Raw genomic sequence first — 11,442 nt, 5'->3', positions numbered from 1 at the left:
AACTTATGTAAATTATTTGTTACGGAGTGACAGATAATATCGGACACATTAGATGGTTAGGAGTTAAAAAGTTGTATGCAGTTTGATTTAAAATTTCTAATTTGAGAAACCTGCCTGTTGATCGGAAAGTCCAGAGTGAACAATACAGGTAACGGAGACATCGAAATGAAGAAAAGAAACAAGAACCCAGAATTGTTCACATGGTGAATGAATTTGAAAAATTATACTAGAAAAAATTAGTTAATATTTGTGCTGATTACATGTCCAGATAAATTACCACTTGGCACCAAAAGAGATGTACAATAAAACACACAGAACAAGCCAGGAAATTAATACAGTAAAGTACACACTCACCTTAACTAACAGATTGTGATGTTTGACATTGTTGTTCCTCCATTAAGGTTTGAACTCTCTGTACCAATCACCAGACATGAATATGATTAAGAGTGCAACAAATCCAGAAAAAAAAGATAAAACTGCTGTCCTGGTTTACCTTTACAGAACTTTCAACCTCCTCAAGTTTTTGTAGTAGTGCTACATCTCCTGAATAAGGACTTACATCATGCCTTACAGATTTTGATGGGGACTTCTGCAATGGCAAAAGTAAACAAATTATACGCATGACAAGTGAGTGTACAAAAAGAAAGAACTTGAAGAAAACAAAATTCCCTATTGCACCGCATATTAAGAAGGCTAAATATTGGTAATATACAAAATGATCCTAGTGGACTGGCTACATTTACCCTTGTCCTACTTGTGCAGAACATTTTGAAGTGAACCTAAACTTACAATATACAAACTCAAATTAGCTCCACTAATAGTTAGTGCCAACAAAGCGATGTCAGGCACATGAAAAACAGAAAAGGAAAATGCATGGGAGAAATGATATTTTGGCATACCCCTAACGATGAATAACTTGTCTTTGGAATGTCTTCAATTGCAGAAGCTTGCCTAGAGAACACCTCACTCCTCATATTTGAAAGACGCGTCAAAACAGCCTAAATAGGCATGGAGGAATACATAAATATTATTTTTTCTTCTTCAAAATTACCAATAATAATTATGATGACAACAGAGTACCTTTCTGAAAGCACTTGGATTTGCTATGCCTTGGATTTGAACATCATCACTTGGAGGCCTTCTTACACCAACATTTTCTATTCTAAGAGAGTATACACCAAACAAAGACTGCAAATAGCCTGAGGGTAATACAAGTATTTTAAAGTTTACTGAAATCAGCTGATATAAAATAGAGATAAACTCTAAACTATTGGTAAGACGAAAATATTTCAACATCAATGAGGAAATATCTTTACTCAACAAGACTTTAAACAAGAGCAAAAACAGGTGGGAGAGAACATCTCCAGATGGCCCAAATGTACCCAGTCTTAGCTTTTCTTGGCTTTGGTGAGAGGCAAGACAATGTTTCAACAACATTTTAGCGAACTTTGCTACAAGGTTGTTGTTTTGGACAAACTGAAGTACAATAGTGAATACAAGTACGATTGTTGTTAGGGTACTCAATCTCTAAGTATACTGTATTACTGAACTCGATAATAGCATATAACTACAGCAACGTAACTTATGCAACCGATCCTTCAGAATGTTTGATCTATCCTTGATATCAAATGGTAAAATTAAACCCTGGTCGAGCCCTTTATAAACTCAAAGAATAGCATAGCAACAATCACGCCACAAATATCGTAGATTAAAAAAATCACACCAAAGCTTTTACCTTGTTCAATCACAATGTCCCTAACTGAAGGCAACAAAACATGCTTCTCTTTCTTTAATTCACCAAAACATGGAAATGGCACCGGCCTGGTAACCTGAGCTAAAGAAAAAAAGTATTATCCAACAGAAGACATACATACATAACTTGGCATGACATCAAAGGAATTAACATACAATTGAACAATATGTTTACAGCTTCAAACTATTTTATAAATTCCCGTCCAAATTGTTAATTTATAAGTAACATACAGTCGGCCTCAAATTATAAAATGATTAGCAAACTACACCTTTGAATCATAGAACTTTAAATGCAACCCAAAATATCAGTAAAAGCAACAAATGAAAACATAAAAAGTGAAAGAAGTGTAGTGAATTTACTTTATATACAATGGCATTTGGAGTGAGATAGAGCTTTCTGGAGCGGATATCTTTCCGTAGTATATATCTCCTTACAGGTAAATACAACAGCATGAACAAACCAATACCCCAAGCCAATATCAAAAGCAATGAATATAATACCCATCGAGCAGTTTGATATTTCACAAAATTGTCTTCTTTCTCCCGAAACGACGCCGTATACAAGACAGTATCACTATTATCGTCCTCAGCTTTTTCTATGTCTTTATCAGATAACAAACCCCTCTCCAGATTCTCAATTTCTACGACTTCATCTCCAGATCCCATCTGGGTAATCACAAAATCCCACACCTCAAATTTAACCCAAATCAAATTTCACCAACTAAAGTCGAAAACTATCTCTGTAAGCTCCTCTTTTTTTTCAGGCGTCGTTATGAAGAAAACCCAGAAACTAACTCGAATGGGTACAAGAATTAACAACAGAAGCTTACCGGCTCATCAACTGGTGGTCTTTGAGTTTCGATGTTGAATCCGAATCGAACTTTGAGTGTGTTATCAAATGGAGCGACCGGGAAACGAAAATTGTGTTCTCTGCAATCTTGACCGTTGGTATTAATTGGAGACGTGAATGATGTTGACTTGGGAGCGTTGGATGGTGATTAGGAAGTGAAAAGAACTCTATTTGGAATTGAATAAATAAGACCAGTAGGTGCGGACCGTGCGGTGTGGCGCTGTGCTGTGCCTCTGGTTTCTATTACATTTTTTACTGCTTTGGGACAGTCAGTCAATGTCAATCACGATAATCGTACTTACGCATTGTAGTTGCAAAAATCAAAATCCATTTCATCGATTAAATATAATAAAACAGAAATTATTTCCTTTAATTCTACCCACAAAACAGTTGACCTTTATACCTTAATTTCTCATTTTCTCAGTTTCATTACAACTATTGTTTGTTTAGTGGATTTTAAGGAGTGATGTGAAAATGAGGGTGCGTTTGGTGTAGTATTTTGGATAGGATTTTGAGGATAGTATTGGATTGTTGGATAGGGGAGTATACGAGGTAAATTTGAAAAATTTATGAAAAAGCCCTTAGGTTTACTAATTTAATTAAAGACCTACTATATAAATGACAAAACCCCCTACCACCTCAGTGTCAGATTCCGGCCGCCACCGCCGGAATCTGGCTGAAAATTTTGTTACAGCACAGACCGATCGGATCGTGCCGCAACGCATCATTATGGCTTCCGGCCAAATCCACCATGGATCTGGCCGAAAATGCCAATCTACGGCCTGTTATGGCCGTCGACGGTCGTAAAGGCCAAACACGGCCATCTTTGGCCGTCAGCGACGGCCAAGATGTGGCCGTCGTTTTTGGTCAACGACGGCCATTTCTTTGGCCTCGCTGACGGCTAGATTTGCCTTTTCCAGCCAGATCCGTGGTGGATCTGGCCGAAAAAGGCCAGATCGGTGTAATTCCGCCATTTATGGTCGAATTTAGGTCGTTGTACAGATTCCGGCTATCACCGCGTGGTTGCCAGAATCTGACAAGTTGGGTTGATGGGGGGGTTTTTGTTAATTTTTTAAAAAAATTCAGGGGCATTTAGTGAAATTAATAACCTTATGGGATCTAAAAGTAATTAAAAAAAAATGGGTAATATTTCTGGAATAGTGTGCCAAACATTATTTGGAGAATAGGATTGGGAATATGGATAAAAATGGGAGCCAAACGCACCCAGAATGTTTCCTTGTAATGATAATAGTAATGAATATATATATATTTATATATATATATTTTTTTTTTTTTTGGCTTAATTTAACAAAAATATCCTCGAGTCTAAATTTTATATTACAGTAAAACCTTTCTATAGTCTAATAGTGAGACTAACTAATTTATTCTATAAGGAGGTTATAACTTAATGAATGAGTAGTTACGAAAATTGTAGTTTTGATTTCTTATTTTTTAATTCATGTTTTGTAGTACAGTATTAGTATTCAATTCATATTTAGTAGTTTAAGATTTCAATTCAGCACTTTAATTGCCTACTTTTGAAATAGATAGAAGACCGTGTCTTGGAATCAGCAAAGATAAGTGCCTTGATGGAACTATAATGCAGTTGATGTATGGTCAATTGATGTAAGCTAACAACAATTGTCAATGGTTTTAGCATTACAAAATTAGGACCCCTGATTTCGATGAATTGCAGTTACAAATGAAGAGACAAGAAAATAAGAGTCATTGCAAAATTGAGTGATCTATTCGACAAGAAATAAAAGAGTCATTGCAAATTGAGTGATCAGATTCGACAATTTCACTACACTAATCTATGGATTTAATGTCTTCCTCGATCATTCAAATGAGAAATAAATCGTGTATGCTTTAACTGTAGAAGAAATCATTACTACAATTAGACAAGAAGATAAATGAAATAATCCTAAAGATATAGTACGAAATAAAAAAAGTTTCGTACCATGAAGTTTTAACATGCTTGAGAAACTAAAAATATTTTAGCTTCACAAGAAGGTGTCTATGCTAGCAAGTTATTACATACTAGCAATGTAAAAGATGTGGTACAACTCTAAAATATAAATCACTGTCTCAAGACAACTTTAGATAAATATTTTATTTCATCTTAAACCTTTAATGTAACATAACATATATTTTTTGGTAATATACAAATAATTATTACTATGTGGAGACAACTTTCCTTAAGACGAGAATTAGAAAAATTATAACTTATTACAATATGAAGTTTATTCTTATTTATAACTATCCTAAATTGGGACTAGAATTTTTTATGACTATGTAGAGTTTATTCCTATACAGAGTATCACTATATAGATGTTTTACTGCATATATATAACACCTATCTTGGTTAATCAACACATGTCACATTTTGAAAGCTCTAAAATTGTTCTATTTTGACACATTGGATTGACAACTAAGAATTATGGTTTAATGAGTCCAATCAAATTGTTTCATCTTGACAAATTGGATTTGTATTTATTGCTCCACCTTGACATGTTGAATTTGTATTAATAATTAATAATTAATAATTTTTTTATTAATAATTAACAATAATATTAATCATCATATAGGTGCATTGCATTGACATTCCAAAGGTTTAACCATAATAACATTTTGGATTTATGATTGCCATGTGATTGAATTTTATTAGTGATGATGTAGACAATATTAATTGCTGCATTGGTATTCCAAAGTTGGATGTGTGGTTTAATGAAAAATTAATGCACTGTATTGATATTCCAATAATAATAATATAGGTGCATTGCATTGGCATTCCAAAGCTGTAACTATTTTGACACGTTGGATGTGCATTAATAACAAGTATACAGATGCATTGGATTGCTATTAATAATTGTGGTTTAATGATATCATTCTAGGATTGCTATTAATAATTATATAGGTACATTGTATTGATATTGCAAACCTTTATTCGTATTCAATTCGTATTTAATTGTGTTGGCATTTGAAAGGTCTAAATAAGGGGTTATAAAAGGGGCGTATATTTAGTTGTGTATTATTGCAATATGTTAGTTAGTGTCAACAATACATATGGTCTTTTATTAATTGTTTATATGTTATGTTAGTTTGTGTCAATAATACGTTTGTTCTTCGTGATTTTGTTAATTGATGATTTTTTATTTATTTATGTTTTTGTTGTTGTTTACCGATAAAAGATTCATGAATTGGCATGGAATAAAGGTAGGATGTCCGATTGACATTGTCAAATGAGTTGTTATTTTAATTCGTTCTTCTGAACTATAAGTATATCTTTTAACTATTTTAATACGAAATCGTAAGTATATCTCCTAATTATTTTAACGGTTATTATTTAATTGAATGATTGTTTTTGTTCGGTCAATCTATTTGAATGATAATTGTGTTAGTCCTGCTGAACGGTAAGTGTATTCCTTAACAATTTTTATATGAAGATTAATGAATAATTGTTCCTTAACAATCTTAACATGAAGATCCATTAAATTTTGTTATGTTTGTTTTCAAGGAAATATTCATGTACATTACTAAGATCAAATCGAGGATGATCTTATTGTCAGCCAAACTGTGAGTATGTATCATATCTATATTAGTAGAAACAGTTCATTTGTGTTGAATATGTTTTCTGTAAAAACATTCATGTATTTTAATTTGTTATATGAATAATTAATTGTTTATATCCTATTGATGTACGAGTATATATGTTAAATGAATTAATTTTGGCTGATTCCGTTTTTTAATTAATAGGTGTTATTTAAAATATTTCTTATCAGTCCTAATATGATAATCTCTTAAATTTGGGTTAAGTAAACCATTCATTTTATCATCACACGTATTTCAGTTTCCATTGAATAATTAATAGTAAATTAACCATAACTTGCTCAATAAAAATCCAATTGATGAGAGGATTAAATATTTAGAAACTAGACAGACAGAGCTTTAATTTGATATATTACACACTTAATTTGGATAATTGTAGCCCCACTGCTGAACCATTCCTTTTATCATCACACACATTTTGATTTCCCCTGTTTCTCGATTTCCACTAAACAGTAAATAGTAAATTAGCCATAACTTTCTTAATAAAACTCCAATTGATAATTGATTTGAATCTTTGAAAACTAGAAAGACATGGCTTTAATTTGATATATTATATGCTTAATTTGGATAACTGTAGCCTCACTTCCGAACCATTCTTTTTATCATTACACATATTTTGGTTTCTACTGAACAGTTAGTAGTAAATTGACCATAACTTGCTCAATAAAACTCCAATTGATGAGAGGTTTGAATCTTTAAGAGACAGACAGAGATTTAATTTGGTATATTATACGCTTAATTTGGATAACTTTAGACCCACTTCCAAACCATTCCTTTTATCATCACACATTTCAGTTTCCACTGAACAATCAGTAGTAAATTGACCATAACTTGCTGAATAAAACTTCAATTGATTAGAGTTTTAAATCTTTAAAAACTAGACAGATAGGGCTTTAATTTGATATATTATATGCTTAATTTGGATAGATTTAGCCCCACTTCCGACCATTCCTTTTATCATCACACACATTTCGGTTTCTCTTGTTTCTCGATTTCCACTGAACAATCAATAGTAAATTGGTCATAATGTACTCAATACAAATCCAATTGATGAGCGGTTTGAATCTTTGAAAACTAGAAAGATAGAGCTTTAATTTGATATATTATATGATGAATTTTGATAACTATATACTTGCAGCCGAACCATTCATTTTATCATCACACATATAAAACCAATTCAATTTTAGTGATGACAAAAGAAAACAAATTTTGATATGTAGTTTTAATTGTATTTGTTCTATTTTTTTTTGTTGATATTTTTTTATGTTACATATATATATCGAAAACAGGTTGTTGTTGAATATAACAAATTTTATTTGTATCACAAATATCATCTGATGTTTGTTGTTGAACCATGTAGCTTTAGTAAACTATTTGTAATATGTAATATTCTTTCTAGCTAGTAGTTCTTAGAAAAAATATAAGTAAAACTCACTAAACATATTATATATATATATAGAGTATGAAATAGAGGGTCCATAACTAATTTTTCTTTATATACAAATCTCTACATCAAGTAATAAGTCACAAAAATAACTTAAAAATACAGTCAGACAGTGTTGCCTTTCTCCTCCACTGTTTGACGTTCCATCCGACCGCATCTCATCTACTACTTGCAAAAACAATGAAATCAACAGAGTGAGCACTAATTGCTCAGTAAGTAAACACACAATACTTCTATTCTTTCTCTGTTACTCAGATCTTGGATTTTTCTTTCCTTACACCAAACTTCTCAATTCTTCTATGCTCATTCTAAGATTCTAGTTTCTCACTTACCGATATGTAAGCACAAACAGGGAAACTAACTCGGGATAGTAGAAATGGCCTGATGCATATGCACAAATGCATAAACTTTTTCTATGCAATACATTTTCTTTTCTGTTTTCTATTTCTCATTTGTTTTATGTTTTCTTTCTTTTTCTGCATTTCTTTCTTTTTCTGTTTTTTCTTCTTCTATTTCAATTCTCTCTTTTCTGTTTCTCTTCTTTCTTTTATGTTTCTCTTATTTCTTTTCTTTCTTGCTTTTCTATTCTTTCTTTTTCTTTTCTAATCTTTCTTTGCCGATCGGACTCGGTTGAGGCATGGATTTGGAACCTCGGTCGTGTGAGTGTATTCTCAAATTCTTTCTTGGGTACAGTCCTCATCCACATGCACTTCTTACGGATTGTACAAATTCTTCTTTCTTATTCTTAGGCCACTCACTAAAGGCGGCGTGCATGCGAGGCTCTTCTTCTTCTCTGTCACTCATGGGCTCCCTATCGCAACAACCTTCTCTTCTCTTCTCTTTTTATATTTCTTTAAGTAAAATTTCAGTTTTGAAGTATTCTTTAATTATATTCTTAAGATAATGATTCTACAATTAATTTCTTTTCTTTCTTTCTCTTTATTCTTTAATGTTCTCATACATGTATATGTGCATGTAAATATGCTCATTCTTTGCTATTCTTTCTAAATGCAAATGTAAGAATGTAAGAATGCATTATGACATATAAAGATATCATTATGGAACTAGTATTCTCTACCAACAACATTTCCATAACAAAGTAATAATCTAACATACTCATATATATGCACTATCTTTGACATTTCATCAAACACCTTACATGCACATACAAACCCTAAATTGGTTATACTTCCACATATTTCTCAAGCCACCAAAATTGGAGTAAAAACTCCCTAAGGCCAACAACCACCCTAGCCGAATTTCATCCTCCACCATGCCATATCCATTCTTTCATATTTCACCCAAAATTTCATCAACTCAACACATACTAATACATCCCTTCTCATGGCCATGAGATTCACATATCAAACAATCTCAATTTCAATCTATAATTCTCATCATCCAAACACATACAACATATAAGAAATTTCTCTACACAAGTATTTATCCAATCAAAGTTAAAGTTGGATTTACTTACCTTAAATTTGAGCAATTCCAACACCATAATCTCTCTTTGGTAGAATTCTCCTTACTTCTTAAACCTTAAGCATATGAAACCATAAGAATTCAAACTTTAAAATTAAATCTCACATCTTGGTGCAAGAATCTTACCTTTGGATGCTTAGGATTGAAAATCTATCAAAATCTAGCTAAAATTCTATGAATTTCCTTGGAATTAGTGGAAGAAAAATTGAGAGAATTTGGGATGAAGGTGGCGTGAATAATGGGTAGAGTGGCTAGGGTTTCAATCCTTGAACTCTTATTACTACATAATAATATATATAGTTTCCCATTTTACCCTTGCACTTTCTAAAAATTTCATCTATGTCCCTTAGTCAATTACAAGAATGCCCTCATTTTTATTATCTTCTCCATGTTATTCTATTTCTTTTCACTTCCCACTTTTTCAACTAATTATGAGTGAAAATACCATTTTAGCCCTAATGAAGTTTTAAGGAATTTTCTTCACACTTGTTCAAGATAACTTCAATAAAATTCAACTAAGGGTATTATGACATGAATAAAGCTACGTACCTTGATGTGGGCGTTACATATTATGCCAAACCATTATTATTATCCTTAAAGAAAAACAAATATTGATATGTAATTTTAGTTGTAATTGTTATATCTCTTTTTGTTGATATCTTTTTATTTTACATACATATATCATGAAACGAGGCTGTTGCTGAATATAACTAATTTCATTTACTTAACAAATATCAACTGATGTTTGATGCTGAACCATGTAGCTTTAGTAAACCATTCATTTTACAATAATACTAGCCTTACAAATATCTCTCACCAACACCTCTTACTAACCCCATGTGGCAATTTGCAATTGGCTGGTCATGCAGGACCCATTGTTGGACAGGCAGGACCCATGCAAACTGATTAATTGTGAGCCAACACGTGGCATTTGTGAGAGAAAGTTAGTGAGAAGTGTTTGTGAGTGTAGTATTATTCTTCATTTAATCATCATGCACATTTAGGTTTCCACTAAACAATCAATAGTTAATTGACCATAACTTGCTAAATAAAACTCTAATTGATGAGAGGATTAAATCTTTATAAACTAGACATATAGAGCTTTAATTTGATATATTATATGCTTAATTTAGATAACTATAGCCCCACTATCGAACCATGTGTTTTATCATCATACACATTTCGGTTTCCACTGAACAATCAGTAGTAAATTGACCATAACTTTCTCAATAAAAATTCAATTGATGGGAAGTTTGAATCTTTAGAAACTAGATAGATAGGAATTTAATTTGATATATTATATGCTTGATTTGGATAATTGTAGCCCCACTACCAAACCATTCCTTTTATAATCACACACATTTCGGTTTCCACTAAACAGTTAGTAGTAAATTAGTCATAACTTGCTCAATAAAAATCCAATTAATGAGAGATTTAAATCTTTAGAAACTAGACAGACAGAGCTTTAATTTGATATATTATATGCATAATTTAAATAATTGTAGCCCTACTATCGAACCATTCATTTTATCATCCCACACATTTTGGTTTCCCTCTTTCTCGATTTCCACTGAACAGTCAGTAGTAAATTAGTCATAACTTTCTCAATAAAAATATAATTGATGAGCGGGTTGAATCTTTGGAAACTAGAAAGATAGAGCTTTAATTTGATATAATATACGATGAATTTGGATAATTATATACCTGCTTCCAAACCATTCATTTTATCATCACACACATAAAACAAATTCAATTTTAGTGATGACAAAGGAAAACAAATATTGATATGTAGTTTTAATTGTATTTGTTCTATCTCTTTTTGTTGATTTTGGATTGATTTTGTTGTTTGATTTGTGGGTTTTACAATTATTGTCTTTCTTAAGGATGCTATCATCAAATGTTTTTTTTGCTATAGGTGGTGGTCAATTCTATTTGCAGCAAATGGATTTGTGTCACATGATTTTTATCTTTATGGCTTCTTCAATACTTCAATTAAGTTGCCTTCAAATTATATTGTTGGAGTTGTTGTTGCTTTCTATGCGAGTTTTCTTCTCAACATTCTTAATTTTTTTTTTTATTTCTAAAATAATAATAATAAAAATAATTCATTTTTTCTTCTCACCAATCAAAATCATTTTTTTCCTTTGGCTCTGCAAGTCTCTTGCTTAAAAGTTCACATTTTTCAACAAGGTTTCTCTTTCTATGATTGATTAATAGACTTATCAATAATACCCAGTGGGTTATCCTGTAAATTTTTTTGCTTTTCTTGACAAAGTTTTAAACTTTGGTTGCAGATGTCAAA

At 31.7% G+C, this 11,442-nt stretch overlaps 1 protein-coding gene across 2 annotated transcripts; it reads right to left on the bottom strand.

Annotated features, from left to right (window-relative positions):
* Positions 1-208: 208 nt before the first annotated feature.
* Positions 209-2,789, bottom strand: LOC116114799. 2 transcript variants are annotated; one of them, XM_031400946.1, is made up of 7 exons: positions 2,583-2,789; positions 2,113-2,418; positions 1,736-1,829; positions 1,081-1,199; positions 900-998; positions 494-589; positions 209-412 (listed from the first exon to the last, which is right to left on the bottom strand). In XM_031400946.1, the coding sequence occupies exons 2-7, from the start codon at positions 2,416-2,418 to the stop codon at positions 356-358; spliced, it is 771 nt and encodes a 256-aa protein (XP_031256806.1). In that variant the 5' UTR covers positions 2,583-2,789; the 3' UTR covers positions 209-355. The 2 variants fall into 2 exon arrangements, with proteins under 2 accessions (XP_031256806.1, XP_031256805.1); XM_031400945.1 differs by having other exon boundaries at positions 2,113-2,788.
* Between the last annotated feature and the right edge of the window lie 8,653 nt (positions 2,790-11,442).

The sequence above is a fragment of the Pistacia vera genome, unplaced genomic scaffold (assembly GCF_008641045.1).
Source record: "Pistacia vera cultivar Batoury unplaced genomic scaffold, PisVer_v2 Contig723, whole genome shotgun sequence".
Lineage (NCBI taxonomy): Eukaryota > Viridiplantae > Streptophyta > Magnoliopsida > Sapindales > Anacardiaceae > Pistacia > Pistacia vera.
This window is presented reverse-complemented; position numbering and strand designations above follow the sequence as displayed.

Excerpts from the sequence above, each read along its gene's own strand:
- LOC116114799 (XM_031400946.1), bottom strand. The coding sequence starts at position 2,418 with ATGGGATCTGGAGATGAAGTCGTAGAAATTGAGAATCTGGAGAGGGGT. Across the intron at positions 1,830-2,112 it reads CAAATGCCATTGTATATAAA|GTTACCAGGCCGGTGCCATT; the intron begins GTAAATTCACTA and ends TCTTTAGCTCAG. Across the intron at positions 413-493 it reads AGGTTGAAAGTTCTGTAAAG|AGAGTTCAAACCTTAATGGA; the intron begins GTAAACCAGGAC and ends TGATTGGTACAG.